This window comes from Melospiza melodia, chromosome 28 (genome assembly GCF_035770615.1).
Source record: "Melospiza melodia melodia isolate bMelMel2 chromosome 28, bMelMel2.pri, whole genome shotgun sequence".
Classification (NCBI taxonomy): Eukaryota; Metazoa; Chordata; class Aves; order Passeriformes; family Passerellidae; genus Melospiza; species Melospiza melodia.
The window spans coordinates 9,191,891-9,213,823 of record NC_086221.1 but is presented as its reverse complement, the minus strand read 5'-3'; the positions used below and the strand labels follow the sequence as shown (position 1 = coordinate 9,213,823).

Here is a 21,933-nt window from a genome sequence, read left to right as displayed (position 1 = left end):
GTCCAGCTAAGTTTGCAGGCAAATTTTCTGTGTTTGAACCAGATGCACGTTGTTACCTTAAAAAGCAGATTTTATTTTTATCTATGCTTATTCATTAAATAAGAAAAGCCTAGCACTTTGCACTTAGAATTTGAGAAAAGCCTTGCATTCAGCATTTAAAACTTAGACTGCCAAGAAAAAACGAATGCTAAATCTTTTCAGATGACTGCAGTCAGAAGTGAGCACCCAATTCTGGTGTCCCAATTTCAAAATCTTTAGATAACACCAGGTTCTGTCAAAGAACTGGATGTTTTTTTGAAAACACTGTTTCTGTCTTTGCTGTTTCCTTAATATCCAGCATCTTTGCCGCCCCACACCAGGAAGAGCAGCAGACCTCTTAAGAACATAGTTCAAATAGAAAAAAAAAATCTATTTGCCAAAAGGCAATAAATAAGGATTTCAAACAAATTTCCTGCCACCCAAAGGTAACTCAATAAAGCATAAAGTGACTCCAGTCTTTTTTTTTTTGCTGCATTTCACCCACTGTAAGAAACAGCTCACAGAAAGAACTTCCTCGTGTAAAAGCTTTTTTACTATTCCTACAGCAGGGCACTTCACATTACAGATCGGGTTTTGATGCCTGAATGGAAGAATACCCTATTTTTAGTAGGCTTTTCACTGAGAGAACAATTGGTAGTTCTGAATACTTTCCAACTTCCCTGTGGACACACTACCCGCACTTGTGTACAAATACAGACTGATGAAAAGGTTAATGAATACCCCGAAGATCCCATCCTCCACTGCCTCCGACCGGCTGCCAATGTCTGATAAAAATAACTCCATTTTAAGCAGTATCCAACACCACATTTTAAATAGAGGCTCATCTACACAATAGTTTTCATGCTCCCTTATTTCAGGTTCCCTCCCTCTGAAAAGGCCAGAGAAAGTAAATAACCTCCTGCTTCGTACCAGACACACCTGTCTTGCCTGTATTTTGTTACGGAATTTGTGGTAAGATCTGACTGTGTCAAAATCTATTAAAGCTATGCAAATCACAGCACAGTAACAGAGTATTCCAGTCTCCATAGAGTTCCAATTCTCAGTATTTCAGATAAGGAATTGCTGGAGTAACACAAATGCTTCCAATGCTTCTTTATGAGGCAAGTACTAGCTCCAGTGTCAGACAGCTAACAGCTGGAAATGAAGAGCTGTGCAAATAAGTTTAAAAAAATGTGCTAAGAACATTGTTTCAACAATAAAAATACCTCTGATTTAGAAAAAGTTGTAGCTTCAGGTTCAAACCACAACTTGAGTTTAAATGAACTCAGGGCAGACTCTGAACCCACCAGATCTGACCAGCACCCACCAACAGGGAGACACCAAAAGCCAACCAGAGCCGTGGCCACAGGGCATCTCACCTGCTGTCTGGGCTGCTCTGGGAGGAAAGTTCAAGGTTATTTCCAACTCAAGACACCCAAACCTGCATGTCAGCTTACAGGTGATGTTATTTCTTCACTCCTGTTGGCACTACGCAGGGGCCCTGGGGCACAAAACAAGTTGTCACCATGTTCTCAAGCACCTCCTGTGAGCTATTTACTATGGCAGAAAGATAACATGAAAAATTCAAATTAATAAGGCCATTCAGCCACCCAAACTCAGTCATAGTGAAGCGTTCCCAGTGTGGTACCTTATGGCTGAGCCAACATATGTAACTTTTCTCCTAAGTTCCTCAATTCCATATTGATAAAGTGACAGGAGATTTAAGAGATTTATGCTATAAACCTAAACTTCATTTTGAATCCGGACACTTTAAAGAGGCTAAAAGACATCCTTGGCTGTGGAGGATCCACATATTCTGAAACATTTTGCAGAACAGAAAAATATACCACACAGTACAGTGTAAATAACACTCACTTCACTGCATTTATTTGCTGTTCTGATGAACATTAAGAGGCCTGCTCTAATGAATTCCTTTAGGTGCTAGCAGCTTCTCCTACTGAGCATTAATTAAAGTTTTCCAGCATCTCTACCTTCACTACAGAAAAGTAATTACTCGCTGCTGCTGTACAGAGAGGGAAATAAAATCCAAAGGATTAGTTTTTTTTAGAGTGAGTAACTAGGGCAGAGAGGAAAGCCTGCAAGTTGTGTAGTCTGTAATTCCATAACATGACCAATACTTCAGGCCCTGGATTGAGTAAAACTGTTTTGTTGCTGCCTGTAAATAAACCACTGAATAGAGTTTAATAATAGTACCCAGGTGTGTCAAGGACATAACTACTTGCCTTTTTCAAAATGTGTAAGAGGACACAGCTCAAGCTATTACCTCAGCTGTTCTGCATGGTTTAACCCCCAGCTGCACACACCCATCCACAGTTCATACCTTATCTAGCAGGGAATACATTTTAAAAATACATTAGTTGTATATATGGCATATTATTGCCATGTGAAACAAAAAGTACATGCATAAGTGGCATCTGAATATGTCAGATCTTAAGTCATAGAATCATCATAGCATAGTCTGGGTTAGAACAATTTTTTTTTTAAATACTGTCTTTTTTTTTTAACAGGGACCAACACTCGCTATGAAAGAAAAGTTTGACAACAAAATTGCTGTGGTTATGTCATGAGTATTTTTTTAGTATGACAAATACAATTCATTGAAGTTCACATTCCAAACATCAACTTCCAAGGAAGCACTGACAACTAGAAGGAAAGCCAAGGCAGTACATCTTTCAATACATTCCTTAGCGCTGGAACACCACATTTGTTTACTTACTGGTATTTTCCCTCGATGGCACCCACAGCACCAAGCAATTTTCACAAACAAGTCCTCCCTGCACCAAAGCATTTCCAATCTAATCTCACTGAAAAGAAGATTAGTGAAATTACTGAGAGATAATAGTTGCAGCAACAGAGGTAAAAATACTTCCCTGGTACTTTTGGTCAGCTGATTTTTGAGGAATTCTTTAGAGCAATAAAGGATGAAACAAGCCATTAAACATAATTCCCAGGGCGCTGACTCTCTTTTACATAACAGGATTCTGAAATTCCTCCACTGCCCCCCTGCCAAGTACACGCATTAGGAGGAAATCATTTCTACAAACATAAAACTTTAAGGCTTAGTTATTTCCTGATAGTTCTGTGGTTTTAGAGGAAATAAACTGGATGTTAATCCTCTTGCATTTAATGAATAGTACCAGCACACTTTGCTGCTTTTTGCTGCAACAAGGTCATGGCAAACCTGGTGTACAACCAAAGCAAAGTTGCATCTCCAAGCAATGAAATCTCAAGGAGGGAAATGGCTTAAGTGGTTTGGGTGTTATTGTTGTCTATTTGGGAAAAAAATTGTGTCAAAATAATTTTTAAATGCATAGAATTAAAATCACAGAAACATTTCATAGGTTTTTCATAGAAATAACTTAGAGGAGGGAAGTACTTAGCATATCAACTTACACAAAATTCAAATTATTTATCAATGGGTTTATGCTTTGTTTATTAATAATGTCAGCAAAAGAAGTAAGTTACATACATGCACCTCTATACTCAGCTGCAGGACAAAGCTAGTGGGCAAAACCAGCTGCACAAACACCAGAAACGTGCCAGACACAGCACATGGCCCTCACTTCTGCTTCAGTTACACTTTTGCTGTGATCTTCCAAAGACTCCTGTAGGGAAAAGGAAATCTTTTATGAAAACAGGCACTTCTGCTTTGTGTTTCAATTAGTTTTTAAGAGAGTGATTTAAGAGAGTGGTTTTCCTGCCCAGACTCACTAAGTTTTAAGCTGAATATCCCTCCTCTGATACATGTTGTACATCCAGAACCCACAGCGCACACCCAAAACACCATGCATGCTTTTTCCTAAAGTTTGACTAAACTATAGCAACTACTGAAGGAGCACAATACTTTTACAGAGATTAATAAACTGGACAGCAAACCACCCAGTCATCTAAAGATCACATAAGAGAATCCTGGAAGTGTTTGGGTCAGAAGGGACCTTAAAGCTCATCTAGCTCCACCCCCTGCCATGGGCAGGGACACCTTCCACTAGACCATGCTCTAATACATACTTCCTTTTCTTATCTTCAAGCTAACTCTGTGAAAAACGCCACACAAAGAAAAGCACGAAGTTGCCTATCTGCTACTTTGTCTAATTCGTTATAACTTTTACTAACAGTCTTAACCACCACAGGAATTTCATTCTCAATGACTTACAAGACTATGTTCTTTATAGATAAAGCCAAATCAGGTAGTTTTTTCTCAGAATACCAAGAATTAAAACTCATTTAATTATTTGGATTCACCCAGTTGCCTGATTTCATGAGCTAAGACAGACATATTTACAAATAATCTAACACCTACTCAAATACCTTAAACCCCATATTTTAAATTTCTTTCTGGGAATATTTTTGGTCATTTGCCAGAAGCCGCAGCACTGTCAGACACCCTGCAGCAGTGGGTTCCAGCTTGAAGCCACTGAAGACCAGGATGCCCCAAGTGATTCTCACGGTGTTAACTGAATTATTTAGGAGGAGCAGACAGATTTCAAGCAGACTTAAGTTTGCCACACAAAACCTGGTGACACTGGAAAATTCAGATAAAGAAGTTGAAAGTTACTGCTCCAGGGAAAAAACCACTTTCTAGCCTAACAGTACTTCCACGAACAACTTAATTTAATAAACTACATCACTGTATCCAACAGTAATTAGGAAGACGCCTCAGAGAGAATTTTTTCTTTCATCTCTTCTTTCAGCAACATGAAAGAGATATTTTTAATATGTTTCTTCTACCTAAACACAACACTGGTGTTTATGCCACTGTGCCCTGCTCCTACCTTGGCTGGAGGACTGCTGAGAGGGCAGTGATGGTTCCAGCTTCTCCCACCAGTGCCAGAGACAGTCCTGAATAGTCCCAGCCTTACCAAACCAACCCAGTTTTGTACTACTACAACTGTGGTTGTAGTCAGATTTTGTTAGGCTCTCATCAGGGCAAACTAGTCTGGATTTCATCTTCACTAGCTCCAAATACACTCGATGAAAGAAGAGAAATACTAGCAGACAATCACACGACCACAGTAACACTGTTAATTGCCTCTACCACCTTTTCTAAAGAATACTTCATTACCATTTTGATGGAAAATGCATTTCCAGATTCCAAAACCCAGAATACTGCTGATATTCATATAGCACCCTCAGTCCATATTCATCAGCCACCAGCTGCCAGGCTGATTGTATTTATTACCAAAGGTAATAATGAAACAGCACTGAAGTAGAATGCAGTAAGAACCACCATTCAAGTGCACCATGATCTGACAGAACTACAATTCAAGCTTTACTTTTTGCTTTTACAAGTAACTGAAGGGACATGACAATTCAGAACTTAAATTATTTCACTTTTTAACTGTATCTCAGGAAAATAATTTACAATGGATCAAGTTATATGAACTACACTATTCAGCAAGTGAAGAGCGATACAGGATGGATAGTAAACACACTAGAGATTTCCAATTTGAAGAAGTTGCATTCAACTGAGAACAATTACCAATTCATAAAAAATTACAGGCTTGAGACTCATACATATTGAAAAGTAGCTTTAAGCAAGCTTTTTTAAATGTAGCCATGAGAACACACTTTAAAAGCTTCCTGTCAGAGTTACAACTAACAACCTGGCTGTGCTTTGCAAACAGAATCACATTTCTACACAAAATCATTACTTTAACAGGTTGCATAAGCGCAGTGATATAAGTCTGAACAAAAGGCTTGTGTTTCATATTGAAAGCTGCACCTGGGCTAATGGCAGAACACTGCTGTGTGTAACTACTTGCATCTGCACCTTAAACAACTGGGGACAGCTTTACAAAGGTTTTACAACCCCCTTGTCACCATTAACGCCTTTAGTGTCTCCTTGACAAACACCCTTCCTAAGATACCACCCTTACCACCTAAGGTACTTGCTCCTGCTTTCAATGCTGATCAGATTGGAAGCCACGTTATCCAGCTTCTGCTGAAATAGCACTTGGGAGAAGATCCCATTTCCATCATGACCCACAGAGGGCCCAAAAAAAGACCAATTTAACACAAATTCAAACACCAATTAACAACAGAGATGACAAATTACTAGTAATTCTGATTTTTGTGATGACGTAGCAGATCAACACAAGTCTGGAATCTTCCTATTGCATTTTTCCTCTCACCTTCTGTTCAGCAGAACTACATAAGTAATTTACTCGCAAATACAAAGAGCTCCTATTTTTCTGAATTCAAATCTAGTATTCTCAAGAATACGGTTGCTTCGAAGAAGAAAATTGTTCCCATTCAGGAAACAAGAAGCAATTTAACTAACAGCCCATGAACACAACAAGATATTTCTTAAAAGGATGCATTGTGAATTAAAAACAAGAACCAGAAGAATGAATTTAAAGATCTTCAAGCAGAGCAACAATGAAAACTAGAATAATTTTTTCACCTGTAAATTTGAATGTACAATCCTTGTCACATTTTAAGATTCTTTTATGTTTTGCAGCTGAAAAATAACTTGAAGCAGATGCTTCAATAATAAAAGAGCACAATGCATAACAAGTTATATGAGCATCACTTGCTTACTTTAGGAAGTTTCCAAAAAGACTGTTTTGTTTCAAAGTGTCTTTGCATTATCAAAGCAAAATGAAACTTCCTTTAAAAAATTAAGGATATTGTATCTTCTGAGATAAAAATGGCCATTTTCTACAACTGACTAGCATTTCATTAAATCCAGACAAGAACTGAAGAGTCATACCTAGACAAAAGTCATTGAGATTAAATCTGCTGTTGAAATCATGACTTCTAATAAAGGTTCATCTTTAGTTCATTCTTGACTTCATTCACAGATAAAAGAAATTCTCCTGCCATTGCAGAATAGGAGCAAAATTACTCTTTAGTGATTTGAAGCAAGATCTCTGCTGGTATGGACATCTAAGGTTGGTAGGGGCTCAGTAAAAACCCAACATAAACATATATGAAAGAATTTCAATTGAAACTGTCTACCCGCACAAGAAAAGTTCTTTCCAGGAATATCTGGAATACAAGTACTCGATTGTACAGTCCTGGTGAAAATCTGATTCCCCTAAAACAGGGGATCCAAAGAGGTGGGTTTAGAGAACACAGACAGCACCACCTGCCCCACCACCAGTTCCAGATAAATGCACTATCCTACAGGGTCTCTCCTGAGAGACATCAAGGATGGAAATAGAGAAGAAAACCATTCTCCTGATAGGAACAACAAAGTACAAATTAGTTGCAAAAGCCACATGAGGCCTCCTTATCATCTGAAATCACCACACCAAGAAAGAGCAGAATCATTAGAGGGCATCGCTGGTGCGATCATTACCACAGGACTCAGTGGAGTAAACTTTAAACAAGGAAGTATGTGAAAGGGAAAGGCACTAAGGTCTTGGTCAAGAGTACATTTATATAAAGAGGAATATTAGAAGCATGATTATAGAGTACGTGAACATCCTAATACCCAGTGGTAATAGTGCTTAATAGTCCTCTGCATTCATACATTTAAGGTGCAAGCTTTTTGTGTAAGGCAACTCCCAAACTGATATAGGACAGTTTTAGAGAGACAACATCCTCCAGCAGAAAGCATTTCCCCTTCCGTTTTCTTTTTCAAGACAGCATCATCTGATGAAACTGGGATATCTCCATTCATTACAGCGAACCTGTACGCTCTGGGCTTTTTGTAGCATGACTAAATGACTCAAGCTTTCCTCTGCAGTCCAGAACAGGTCAATTTCCCACTAACTCTCAAGCAGGGAGGGCAGTTTCCCACAGCAGCACTCTGTAGCCTCTACCCAACACTCACCAAGGGCTATGGGACCTAAGCTGGATGCACAGCTCCTTGGGCTTCCTGAGTAACACATTCCTCTCTTCCATCATAGAGCTCCACCACTGCCAGCTTCCACAGAAACACAGAATCAGGGTAATGCCTGTCCTCTGAGAGACAAAATTATCCTAGTGTATGTACTCTGGTCTCTGTTTCAACATAGCACCTTTAGAATTCATCCAATTTTGTGAAAATTGCCAGGGAGTGTGGCTCGCCTTCCTCTCTGCCTTAATTGCTACACAAGCAAATGTTTACCCCCACATGGAGGCTTTGTGCCTACCTCAAGCACAAGAGGAAATGTAAATGAACCTCAGATACCTGGCTTCAAATATTGTGTCTCAAGTGCTGAATCCTGCTCCGAGTCACTGGATTTGTCACCATTTTCATTCATTCTGCAACAGAGAAAAAACGCCCCCACCATGCACAAACCAAGTCATAACATTCCCATTAACTCCTGCTGGTAACAGAGGCATTAGGGATTCATCACAGTCATGTGAAAAAACAGATCCAGCGATAAGTAGTCTTCCTGTAAGCTTCCATTACATTTTGATCAGGAAAGCTCTTTGGGAAGGTAAGGCCACAGACTTAAAAAAATCAGTTTGGTATGAGTACATCCACCTGTCAATCCTCTCATCCTCTGCACTAATGTTCTGTAATTCAAAAAAAGCAATAGATCTGAAGACTTAGAGGTGTCACATCACAAAACTGCAGACAATGGTTGAGTGCACATAGAGTAGCAACACATCTGCTTTGGACTGGGGTGTACTGAACCTATGGAAAACTGCATGAAGGACTGGAAAAAGATCACATCAGTTCTGACAGTATGAGCTGGGATGTCCTCCACGTGTTCCATTGGGAAAAAAAAAAAAATCAAAGCACAAACTGACACTCACCAGAGGCTAGGCAATCCTGACTGGAGACACAAAATAAATGCACCAGCTGGAGGAAGAGCTCCAACCACAACTGAAGAGAAAACTATAGGAAACAAAACTATAGGAAATCATGGTTTAACAGCTTCAGGAGCACTGAAAAAAAAGTTAACCCGAAGAAGACTTTTCATCCTTTTACATCTTGCTGCATTTTTGATTAAAGATCAGTTTTGACACAATGGAGCCAAGGTGCATTCGCTCCAAAACCAAGGAACCAAACTATGTGCTCTGGAAACATTTCTCAAGCGGAAGAGCCCTAAGACTGCCCATTTCCTCCCACATCCTCCTCATAGTGGCCATGAAAGGATAGTAATTGACACAGAGTAGCTGTATTCATCAAAGCTCCTTAATCTGGAAGGAGAACACATTCCTTCCTATATAGTATCTGGCAACTCAGCCTGCAGAAAGAAGAACTTGTAGATACCAGTAGTTTTTCTTACTTTAAGTCTCCAGTCTAGTTTTGGTGTATTTTAGTTACCATGCTGCTGTGAAGAAAGTAGGCACCCAGGGTTGTCCTGATGAGTATTTTAGCAATCCCATCTGCACATACAAACATCCTTCTGCCTAATTCTGAATCACCACAGAATCACAATCCTAAAATGGTTTTAGGTTTTAAGGGACCTTAAAGACCATCCAGCTTCAATCCTCCCACCACAGGCAGTGATACCACACCTAGATCAGGTTGCTCAGGGCCCTTGAATATTCATGCAACCATAAATTTTATGCAATCACAGAATCACAGACTGGTTTGGGTTGGAAGGGACCTTTAAGGCCATCAAAGTTTTACGCCGCAACCACATTTCTCCAATCTCTGTCCAACCTGACCTTGAACACTTCCAGGGATGGGACAGCCTGGACAACTTTCAATGCCTCATCAGCTTCACAATAAAGAACTTTTTCCTGATATCTAATCCAAACCTACTCTCTTCCAATTTGAATGCATTCCCTTTTGTCTTATCAGAACTTGTGCTTCCAAAAATATCCATCTTTCTTGTAGGTTCCTTTCAGGTACTGGAAAGAAAGTAGGTACCTATAGAGGATGAACTTAGCACTCAAATACCATGGATATGACTACAACATTCTATTTCACTAATGGAAATACAAGACCCTGCAGCAGCACTGGCCAGTTACAAGGCTAATACCCTAATCCAAGTAATGCCAGACAGGGAAGGTCCTTAAGCACACATCAGCCATTGTTTGAATGCACGTAAGCAGGCAATTAGCTGAAAACCAGCACTACCCAAGCACGGCTAAAATACAAATAGACTCATTAGGATGAGGCTGGCCCCTGGCAGCTTGCGTGCACATCCATACTGATACCCCACTGCACAAGCTGCCCTAGCTCTCTGTATGGCTGCTTTGCTCATCTAATCAAGATGATAATGATAAACTACACATAAACAGAGGTATGGTGATCATCTCAAAGTTCCTCTAGAATTTAAGTTTTATTTAGACAGCTTAGATCCCAGCATCAGTCCCAAGCGCCACTGGCAGAGTACTCAACACTGGCCTTCCACAGACTATGCTGTGTCAATCCCTATCCATAATGGACCTGTGGGTTTTCTGGCTAGTCTGCACACACCTGAGACCATCCTCACATGGGACATGATACTCAGCCCTGGCACACTGGCCTTGTTCTCCCTCCTCAGCAATCAAGTTGGACATTAAGAAGAACTTCTTCACAGAACAGGTGATTGGGCATTGGACTGGCTGCCCAAGGAGGTGGTGAAGGTGGTGCTTAAGAAAAGACTGAAGTGGCACTTAGTGCCATGGCATTGGTTGACAAGATGCTGTTAGGTCATAGGTTGGACCTGATGATCTCAATGGTCTTTTCCAACCTAGTTGATTGTGTAATTCTGTAATAAAGACAGAACAAAAACAAGAAGGACAAATTTCTTAACCAACAAAATGGTCCATCATTTGTGATGTGCAGTTAACAGATGGCATTCAAATTAACATCATATCCTTCAAGTGTCTTATCAAACAAGGCTAAACAGCATTTTGAAATTTCCATTTAAAATTTTCTATGAGTTTGCAAGAAGTATCACAGATTTTACTGCCGTCAACTAAAGCTGTTACTGCCTTTAATGAGGGAGTGACTATATCATGACTTGAACTAAAGCAGTCCAGATCCTGCCGCCCAAGGTCACCAGGTCACCTGCACAGACTTCACCAGGAAGATGGAGTACCAAACTCACGCTTTAAATTGCACAGGCAGACTGTGAGCATCAAGACCTTAAAAACACCTTACAATTCAGATTCAAGGAGACAAATCCCTCACTGTCAACCCCTGACACTGGATCCCCTCAGACTTCTGTCCCAATAGCAACCAAGCCTGAAGAGCCATGGGGCACACAAAGGTACCTCAAAATGCAGTAACGCAGTTACATGTCCTTGAGAATTCAGATATTATGTGCCTACCAGGGACCACCAGTTCCTGGCCCTCACTCCCTTCACCTCAACCACCCACATGGTCCTACGCGCCTTCCCAGATGCCTTCCAAAACTTGGCAGGTCTGGATGGCTCTGGATCAAAAGGGAAGCCAAATTCAAAGTCATTGGTCTTCGTAGAGAATGCCTTGTCAACAACTTTCCTAATTACATATACCCTGACTGGAAAACCGCCACTGAACAGCTGTGGCAGCCTTGCAAAAAACAACCAAAAACCAGTATGTTTTAAAATACCGTATTCAAGGACACTAAATCTAACAGAGAAAAGACTACAAATATCATCTGATGTGGTACATATGTTCCAGTATAGGAAAAATTGCTGGATCCGAAGATTCAGTTTTATCTGTTCCAAAAGTTACATAAAATCAGCACAAAAATGCTACTTCTCTTTGTGCAACTCACCAGCATTGGGTTTACAAGCTCTAGATGACTATGCTAAACAGCACAGGTCCTTACAAGACTCCAGCAGCAGTTTTCTTCTGTTGAAAAAACCATTCCTCTGTTTTAACCAGTTACTAAGCCACAGGAGAATTCTGCTCTTGTATTTTGGCAGCTACACTGCCACACCATGCTCACTCAGCAAGATCTTCATCCAAGTAAGTGATACCTTACTGAAAGCCTACTTGAAAATCCACCTCACCAAAATACTCAGATTTGATTAAATCAGCCAGTGAAAGCAGCCCACTCTCCTCATTAAGTGGTATTGGTTCACATCCCCAGTATTCTCCCTCTCTTCTAAAACTCAAATTTTAATCAACTTGCTGGAATCACCAACCAGCCTCTGTTGATCTGGATCCTTTTCTCATAAGTACTCTATATTCCCCACTCCTATTCCTTCCGCACCACCCAGAATTTAAGGAACAGGTAACACACTACTATTTATATACTATTAATACCTGATACCTGGAAGTCCTCATGAACATCATCTGGCTCTCACCATTTTCTACTGTTAATTTCAGCAATTTCTTCTAAATCTTTTTCTGGCAGTTGTGACAGTTTGACATGGCTGCTATAGAAATTCCCAACACAAGAAAATTCCTATTTCCCTCCATAGGAAATAAAAGAAATCCCTTTGATCTATAGTTTCATCTTCCACAAGCTTTCTTTTTTAAGAAGAGATTATTTTCTATCTTGAACAATTTGTCCCTCTTTTTAAAATCCTCTTAGTTCACATTTAACTTGCAGCTGTTTGTTCTTTTCCATTTTCTCCCTTCAGAAAGGATTTCCAACTTTGTAAATTAAGACCTTTTTCAAAACCTACCAGGCTTCTGTAGGTGTTTTTAAGATGTATGTCTGTTCCATTTTTTTGATTGTTGTTTTAATTTAGCAAGTCATATGAATCAGGACCAAGAGCACAGTCTCTACATAGAAGACAACTTTCCATTAGTGGTCAAACAGGGAAAACCTGACTTAAAATATGTACTACATTAAGTCAAATAGCACCCAGCAATTACCAAAGAAGAACAAGACAAGTGTTCAGCAAAGAAGCTCTATGAGAAATATTACAGACCCCAATCATAGGGGGTCTATAATAGAAATACTGATATCCACTGGGATTCAAAGAAAAATATTTTTTCCCAAGACACCTTCATATAAGGCAGCAGGCTCACATCTAGGTTGCCTGACCAAGAAAGCAGTAGGTACCTCTGGAGCCCATGAATTAACTCATGCAGCTGCAGGTGCCACCATTCAGCATTAATTTGACATTTAACAGGCACGTTGATAAATATGATTTTACCACAAGCATTAGTTAATTGAAGTGCACTCAAACATAATACAAATCTGTGGAAAAAATAACAGCCGGAATTTGTTCTCAGGGTTTTTATCTCTGCCAAATGGGAAACCAACAGGATGAAGCGATGGCAGTCCGGTGCTCCATCCCGGCCATTCCCCAGCCACCCTCGACCTCTGCAAGCAGCGGATTATATAAACACCACGGAAAGCACTTCCTGCACCTCCGAGAGGAGGACGCAGGCACCGGACCCTCCGGGGGCCATTGAGTCACCCGGAGGCCCGAGAGGGTCACCCCCGCACAAACACCGCAGCGCGGCGGCGCCGCCAAGCCGGGCATTCCGGGCGGGGAGCAGACCCTCGGGAGAAGCCACCGGGACGGGACGGGGGAGCGGGCACCGTCCTGGGGCCGCCCCGGGACTCCGGGACCGCTTCTCGCCTTACATCACCCCCCTCGGCAGTGCCGCCTTCCCGAACCCGCGGAAACTTTCCCAGCGGGGCACCCGCGCCCCGGGTTCCGCCCGGTTGCCTCCGGGCGCCGCTTCCCGCCGCGGCCCTCCCGCCACCCCGCAGGGCGCCGGCGCGGCCAGGCCTACGCGCGGCCGGCTGGGCGGCGGCGGGAGGGCCTCGGTCCAGCTCGGCGGCGGAGGGCGCTCACCTGGGCGCACGGTCTTGAGGCGCACGGGCTCCCTGAAGTGCCGCACCACGGCCAGCGTGTCGCGGTGCGTGAGGCCGCTCACCGGAGTACCGTTCACCTCCAGCAGCACGTCCCCCGGCGCCGGCGCCTTGCCCGAGAGCAGCGCGGGGCCCGGCGCGCCCTCGCCGCCCGCGGGCAGCCGGCCCGCCAGGTACGGGAACTCGCCGCGCTCGGCGCCGCCGCGCAGCAGATCGGGGTCGGGGCCCGCTGGGCCGCCCCAGGACACCACGCACTCCTGCACCTTGCTCAGCCAGTGCCGCTTCTTCCGCAGGGTCTTGGACATGCCGCAACACGGGGCGACGCAACCCACCCCGCGCTGCCGCCGCTCCCGCCCCGGCCGCGGCTGCCGCCCGACTGCGCCCCGCCGCGCCGCCCCAGCTCCGCCTCGCCGGCCCCACCCCTCCAGTCTCCGCCCTTCCCGTCTCCACCGCGCCCTGCCGGCCTCACTGGCCGCGCCCTTCCCGGCCTGCCGCGCCCGGCACGCGCTCCTGGCGCGGGGCTGCCTGTCGCAGAGCGTGCGGTACTGGGCCGGGCCCGGCCTGCCCGGGGCGGGGCATGTAGGGGGCTCAGACTCGGCCCCGGCGGGACCCTCTAGGAGCTGCGGCACGTTCCGGATGTGGCCCCCTGCTCCGGAAAGAGCCCCTCAGGCAATCCCCGCCTAGGCCGCGATATCCCCTCAGCCAGGCGTTCTCCAGCTAGCGCCCGTTGCAGCAGGGTCCCCTCTCAGCGAGGGCTTGCGTTGTGTAGTATCTCTCCTCAGCCAGGAGCTCCTCAGTCAGTGCCCATCCCAGGCAGGGTTTCCTGTCAGCAAGCATCTCTGTCAGGATCTCTCCTCAGTCAGGAGCCCCCCTCAGCCAGGGCCTTTCTCAGCTAAGAGCCCCCAAGTCAGCTCCCACCTAAGGAAGAGTTTACCTTCAGCCAAGGTCATCCCTTAGCCAGGAGACCCCCTTGGCACTGGGTTCGAGATAGGTGTGAGAGCTGAGGTGGGGTGTGCATGATCCGCTCTCATGTTTGCTCTTAGTGCCTGCACAACCACACAGGTAGAGACACCACTCCTGTGTATTCCCAGCATTCCCATGGCTACTGCCATGGTGGAACCAGTTGGTTCAAAGTTGCTTGAGCACCTCAGGCCAAAGCACAGCTCAGAACAGTGGGTACAATTTAAATACAAACAAATGCAGATACTTTTTCAACTGGAAAGCACAAACCCAGTGGGTTTTCTCTTCACATGAGCCTGTTTATTTAGCTGTGATTCACAAATATATTTAGCTTTATATATGTCACTCACATATAAAGAAGTTCTTCTTCATATTCAGGTGGAAGTTCCTGTACATCAGTTTCTGTCCATTGCCTCTTGTCCTACTGTTGGGCACCACCAAACAGAACCTGGTCCATCTTCTTGGCAGCCCTCCTTTAAACACTTACAGACATGGATGAGCTCCCCTCTTTGTCGCCCCTTCTTGAGGATGAACAGGCCCAGCTCCCTCAGCCTTTCCTCATAAGAGATGCTCCAGTCTCTTGATCAACTTTGTAGCTCTGAATTTAATGACTGGGAATGGTCTGTGCTGGGATAAAACCCTGGCTAGTGGGTGTCACAGGCCAACTCTCATCTGCATGTGGAACTGACTGGCAAAGTACGCTATTCATCCATTAATTAGGAATGGCTGAAGCTATTGGTTTGGTGATGTTTTATAATTTTTACTATCCATTCAGCCATTTTTCTCCACTTGGGTGTGTTTCTGATCATCACCCACTAAAATCCTTTGTTTGACCTTCCCCTTGCTGTCAGCCTCCTTCACCAGCAGTGAGTTAGCATCTGTAAGCAGTTCATCTCTGTCAGTGGTTTTACATCTTTAATAGGATATGAAATATCTGCAGCAGCCTTGTCAAGTTTTATAACCCTGTTCACAGGGATTTGGGATAGCTGGCATGGTCCAAAAGCCTGTCCCATTCTGTCTTATAAAAGTAATCCCCAGCACCTCTCTGGTTCCAGCTCCTTCTCAGCAGTCACTTTCTCTCTCTTCACTGAATATCAGCTGCTTGAGCAGCCTGTGGACACAAGGAGGACCAGTCAAAGCTCACAGAGCAGCACTCCCAGCCCTCTGTGTCTGTGCACAAACTTCTCTGGAGAATGCCAAAGAAAACTCAATTTTCTTGAGAGTTGATGCCCACTCCTGTCAGTCATCACCTCCCAGCCTGAGTCCTGCACATGAGGTCTGAGCCTGTCTTTCACAGACACCTTGAAATATCTAAGTGGACTGGAACCAGTGACAGAGGATTTAGGGCGTTATCCTGCCCTCTCCAGTTCCACTAGCCCTACTGACAGAGGACAGGGAGTCTGAGCTGCAACAACACACTAACAATTCTCTTCTAGAAAAGAGGATGAAGGAAGAGCAGTGGAGTGTTAGGAAGTGAAAAACAAGTCTCCTTCCCCACCCCTACAGTTGCAGGGAGCACTAAGGTTACCTGTGTGTGCATCAGTCCTCTCCTGGGATCATTCCCTAGTGTTTGAGGTGTGATTTCAGACTGACACAGCCAACCTTTCTTTGACTGCTATTGACATCACCGAATTCATCACTTTTTTAGTCTTCCAACTGCTTGTACCTTCCAGAAAGCCTCATTTGAGCAGATCAGCCTTGCCCAGCATAAGGATGATTGCCTTCATTATTCTGAGCAACAGCTCATGCAGATCTGGTTACGTTACTTGAATAAATCTATATGATTAATACATTTCTTGTCTTTCAATGATTAGTATTTAAGCAGCAGCATGCAAGGATTTACACCGAGTTATTTAGAAAAGAATGTCCCCATTCTTCTTTTTGCATGTTAATAATGTAGCTAAAGTCTCAGTAGATCTGTCATAAAAATATTATCAAAGGAACCAAGATAAGTGTGGAATTATTTGCTGTTTAGAAAATCCAGACGCGTCACAGAAAGCAATAATAACACAAAATAACTTTGATAAAAGTTTTACAGAGAGAATTTTTTACAGCCCCAGCTGAAATTACAGCTCATATTGAATAAGCTGCTTACAAAGGCTTTAAGTTAATTTACATTTTAGTACAGGAAGTAGAATAATGCACTCTGACAGAAAAAAAGTTCACCTCAAGGCAGAGGTCACCCAGCTCTGGCTACAATAAAGACAGAACTTTGAAAAAAAATATACACCTGGGGTCCCGATCCCTTGGGTTGGGGCTGTACATGGCAACTCACCCAGAGCTCCCCATGCTTGAGATGTAAAAGTCTCCTTATTTTCTGTGACTTCCACAACACTCTTGCTGAGAGGTGCCATGGCTGAGCATCCACTGAGAAATAAATTGTCTTCCCATTGCACTGTGTCCAGTTCTGGATCAGGTTCCTCCCTTTCAGCATGGCTTTCAGCACATTGCAGAGGCAGTCTCAGAACCAGAGCTTATGTACAATGTCACCATTCCTCTGAGAACACTGGTGAGACACCTTTCTCTATGTTATTTCTTTGTTACTTTTTTGTCCTGCATCAGCCAGACAAAAATCCTCCCACTGCATTATGACATCCATAATTCTGGAGCTCCTGTCCTATTATAATTTAGTTATTAAATTATTGCTCTAAATACAGGGAGAGTTTTTCTAGGTTCTTTTTTCTCCCGACAGTGTTTGTACAGCAACACATGTCATTGTAGCCAAAACCAGATTAATATTGCTGGGTTTTGTTAATAAGTTATTTGCAAAGTACTGTTTGGAAGTAAATGGGATCTAATAGAAGCCTCACAGGTTTCCCATTATACTCCACTGTTATCATTTAGAGGCAGCTTCTTTTGTAGTCATTGATGAATAATGACAATATGATAATCTTCAAAGCTCACCATTCCAGCACCAACCTTTCCTCTGACTTATAACGAAGATGTTAAAGTTAATTTCCCTCTCACAAAGCAGGGACTTTTCTTTCTTTGCTGATGCATCTGTTTTACTGATATCACTTCTCAACTCCCACTGCTGGGCTCAATCTCACTGAAGGATGAGGGGAGGGAGTACACAGTATTTCATCTTTCAATGTCAGCCCTCAAAACCAGTTTTACAAAAAAAAAGAGAAAAAGAGCATGTCCTGTTGTTAGATGTCTCCTGCTTGTGGGTTTTGGATGCTATTTGTTATTGACATAAGGGTCAGGAATAATAAAATCATGAAATCATTTAGGTCAGAAAAAACTTTTATGACCATCGAATCCAACCATTAACCCAGGACTGCCAAGGCCACCACTAATCCTTGTCCTCAAGCGCCACATCTACATATCTTTTCAATCTCTCCAAGGATGGTTACTCCACCACTGCCCTGAGCAACCTGTTCCAATGATGGACAACCCTTTTGATGAAGAAATTTTCCCTAGTATCTCGTGTAAATCTCCCCTGGTGCAACTTGAAGCCATTTCCTCTCATCTTGCTGCTTTACTTGGAAGAGGAGAGAATCATTTACGTTGGAAAAGACTTTTGAGATCCTTGAGTCCAATGTCAGGATCTTTCACTGATCTTCAGAGTATGGTGTGATGCTTTTCATTTTTAGGTGAATGAAATAAGATCCCTTAGGCAAAGCTGTGCTCCCTGCATGTTAGACATGCTGAAATGCTTCCATACATCAGCCTTTTGATATGTCTGACACCCAGACTCACACTGGGCCTGCCTAAGTGTCATCCTCAAGAATGGCCTTGTCCCTTTAAACATTCATGTGCTCTTACTTCTGCTCATGTATTTTTATTACTAACAGGTTTCCCAGCTGTTAACACAGCAGTGAATACATTATTCAGCCTGGATTGCTGACTTTACTGCTGGCTGTCTCCATTACAGCAACATCCTCCAACACTTATGGGTAGGGATCTCAAGATTCATCTGAGTGTCCTGGCAGAACGTGGCTGATGCTGCAGGGCTTAATGGGGAAAAGCAATAGGATGGGACCAGAGCCAGGGATCTCTGTCCAGATTCCACTCACAACACCAGAGCACACAAGCCCAGCTCCTCCAGTCTCCTGTGAGCCCCAGGAGGTGCAGGGGAGGCAGGAGACACTTCTTGGGGCTGAAGTGCCACTTATGCTTCTTCTATTACATTACAGACCTGCTACAACTGTGCCACATTCCTTTCCCTCTTCTCCCACATGAACCATGAACTGAGCAATTACCTCTGAATTGCACAGGGGGGCTGTGAACTTTAATTAATTTGTGGGTTTCAGTTCTTCGTGCTCTCAAAATTCAGTGTGTTTAATTCCTTCATTGCTTCCCAGTTAATAGCATTATTTATTTGAGTTAGGGTATTTCCCACCAAGACTGTGCGATGGTGGGTTCCCAATTCCACATGATACGCTGGGCAGGCACAGACTCCCTGTCCTCCCTAACACTAACTAAAACAGGAAACAATTAGGTTAACTATTAGGAAGTAGTTCTTCCCTGGGAGGGTGCTGAGGCCCTGATAAAAAGTGTGACTGGTAAAAGATGGCCCTGGTAAAAGGTGGCCCAGAAAAGCTGTGGCTCCCCCGTCCCTGGAAGTGTCCAAGGCCAGGTCGTACATGGCTTGGAGCAACCTGGGATAGTGGTAGAGTTTCCTACCCATGGCAGAGGGTTTGTAATGATCTTTTAGGTCCCTTCCAACTCAAACCATGATCACCCACCAGTGGGCCTGGGGAGGCCCTCCCCAAGTGGGTTTGTGTCCATGCATAGCTGTAGGTTGGGGAAGATGCAGGAATGTGGCCATACCTGAATGCACTGTCGTCCATGAGGAACAGGAATCCATGTTCAATGAGTGGGGTGATACAAGAGGAAGCTGAATTGCAAGCAGCCTTCATGTCCAGCTGCTTACAGAGACCAAGCAAGACAAAAATTAAACAGGCCATTAAGCAGCACTCCAGTGGATTAACATTTGTCTGTCTCGCTTACGCTGCAGGATTTCAAAATTCCTTTGAAGTTTGCATATTAGAAAATCACTTTCCAAGCCACATAACTTTGAGGAACAGCTGACTAATCCTTTAGGATTTAATGAGGTTAACTAACATGCACAGTTTTGTAGGGAGGTGTTGTTTGTATTTTGGTAGCAAACATGAAAAACATTGACGATAAGTAATGTTCTGTAAAGAGCCATAATGGAAGCATGGCATCATTTTGGTAACTTTTGTAGAAGCTTCAACTTTCTTCATAGAGCACAGGCTGGGCTTCTGATCTTGTTCAATTATAATATCTAACAGTTAACAAAACTGTTTGCTTTTAACTCTCACTGAAATCAACAGGATTACAGTTTTCTGTTCTCCAGGTTAATTTATGTTCTGTAGTTTCTTCTCTGACTCTTCAGGAACCCTATCCATGGACTGGCAGAACATCAGCAGTGTTTTCCAACAGCTGGGCTGGTGGCAGGGGCTGCCCAGCACTGGTCTGGCACTGGAGCCACACCCCACTGTTTGCCCAGCAGAGCCCAACTCTGTCCCTGGCAAGCTCTGGCACTGAGCCCTTCTCCATCTAAGCTCTTGGAATAATTATAGAACAGAATCATAGAATCATTAAATTTGGAAAAGACCTCCAAGATAATCAAGTCTAGCCTTCTCCATTTGGGAGGTTGTTGTAGACTACTTGTGCCTCAGGTGCCTCAAGACTGAACAATCAACTTAATTTGGTATTTACAGAACACCAAAGTTGAGTGTAACAAGATGACACATAAATTCATTAGGATGCAATTACAGCAATCAGAATGTAGGCTACTCAACTATTTTAGCAAGAACGCATAATTAACTGCAGGTTCATGTTGAATGCTGTCTGGTGCCATGAAGCTGGTTCCAAGGATTGTCTTGCATGGGTAAACACAGCAGCGGGGCTTTTCCCAGAGCACAGCCTCTGGCTGAGATGCAGACTGATGGAAAACAGCAGTGGCTGGATTGGTGGGAGACAAGCCCGAGCAAGACAAGAGGAGCAGAGCGTCTTGTCCATCACCTAGCAGCCCAGCTGACAGAGCTGGAGCCTCTAGGGATGTGAGCTCAATGCATCAAAACTCATTGGGTATTATCACTGCAGCGCCACTGCTGCCTCATGATTAAACAACATGAATATTAATGAGCTCTTATAGCTTCTTTGGAAAAATCTGCCTGCTATGGCTTATAGATCATAAGCAGTGGTGCTGGGAGAAAATAAAACTATGTCAAACTGTTTGCCTGTTGCTTATTTGAAGCTCTCTCCTTCACCTCATGGGAGCTGGGACACTATTCTGGAGAAGTTGTTTCCTCAGCATCTCTTCCGCTTCTAAATTATTTCATGGGAAGCTTTGTCCTAGTAATGAGTGGAAAATTCAGTGTGCAATTAATATTTGTCACCCTCAGGCCTTCACAATCCTTGTCAAAATATACATTACACCAGTAAAAATTCCATACAGAGCAGCAGGCAGAGAGGTGGCTATCCAGGGGCTGTGCATGGAGAGAAGGAAGAGAAAAAAGACAAGAAATCTCTCAGGATTTACAGCATACATAAAGCAGGAGAGCATCATGTGCCTGACTGGCACAGCAGGACCTGGGAGCTGTGGCACAGAATCCTGTGTGGAGAGGAGCAACCTGGCCTGGGAAAGGAGTCCCTGTCCATGGCAGAGGTGAGGGAATGAGCTTTCACGGTCCTTCCAACCATGCAGCCCTCTCCCAGAGCTCCATGCTCAGCCTACCTGAGCTGAGAGGAAAATGGGCTCCCTTTAATGACAAGACTTTCATATTCCAGCCTTAAACTTTCTGTAAACCAGCAGCTGCTGGACAGGTGAGCTGGACTTCTGTGCCCTAATGTAAATTGATAGCAGATCAACTTTTCTGTCTTAATTTGCTTATGACCTAGAGAATTAGCAGAGAGGATCTGTTATCCTGCCAGTGCACTAATGACTCTGGCAAGAGAAGGGCTCCCCAGGGAAGCAGTGGTATTTGCTAACCTTTCCCCAGTTTGCTTTACATAATAACACACTCCTCCAAATGTCCTCAGCATGACTGGCCATACCCCTTCGCCTGCACATACCTTGATATTTCACATTTTAAATTTCAAGACTATTGCACAGTAAGAAAAGGTGCTGAATGCCTCATGTCATTCATCTTCCCTCTCCCTTCAGAGGCTATTCTTAGCCACGCCATCGGTTTAGCAATGCAAAGGGAGGTACTTTTCCTTTTCAAGGTCTCTAAAGATTTCCTGTGTCCATATGTCCATCTAGAAAAGAGAAACAACATGAATCTGCCTGCCAGTCTACCCTTCAGCTCACTGCTTTTCTCCAAAATGGATTGCAAGGCTGGGAGCATAGCAGAGATCCTCTCCAGGGATG

The 21,933-nt window shown here is 43.6% G+C and overlaps 1 protein-coding gene across 5 annotated transcripts in view; it reads right to left on the bottom strand.

Annotated features, from left to right (window-relative positions):
- The window catches only part of MAGI3 (membrane associated guanylate kinase, WW and PDZ domain containing 3), a 57,438-nt gene extending 43,493 nt beyond the window's left edge, over positions 1-13,945 (bottom strand). For 4 of the 5 annotated variants that reach the window (XM_063178076.1, XM_063178077.1, XM_063178079.1 and 1 more), the window contains exon 1: positions 13,609-13,945. In XM_063178076.1, coding sequence (XP_063034146.1) covers positions 13,609-13,930 — 322 coding nt within the window. In that variant the 5' untranslated portion in view covers positions 13,931-13,945. Of the gene's footprint in view, positions 1-2,755; positions 2,834-13,608 lie in introns of those variants that run through there. The other variant, XM_063178078.1, reaches the window with a different exon arrangement.
- Positions 13,946-21,933: the final 7,988 nt, after the last annotated feature.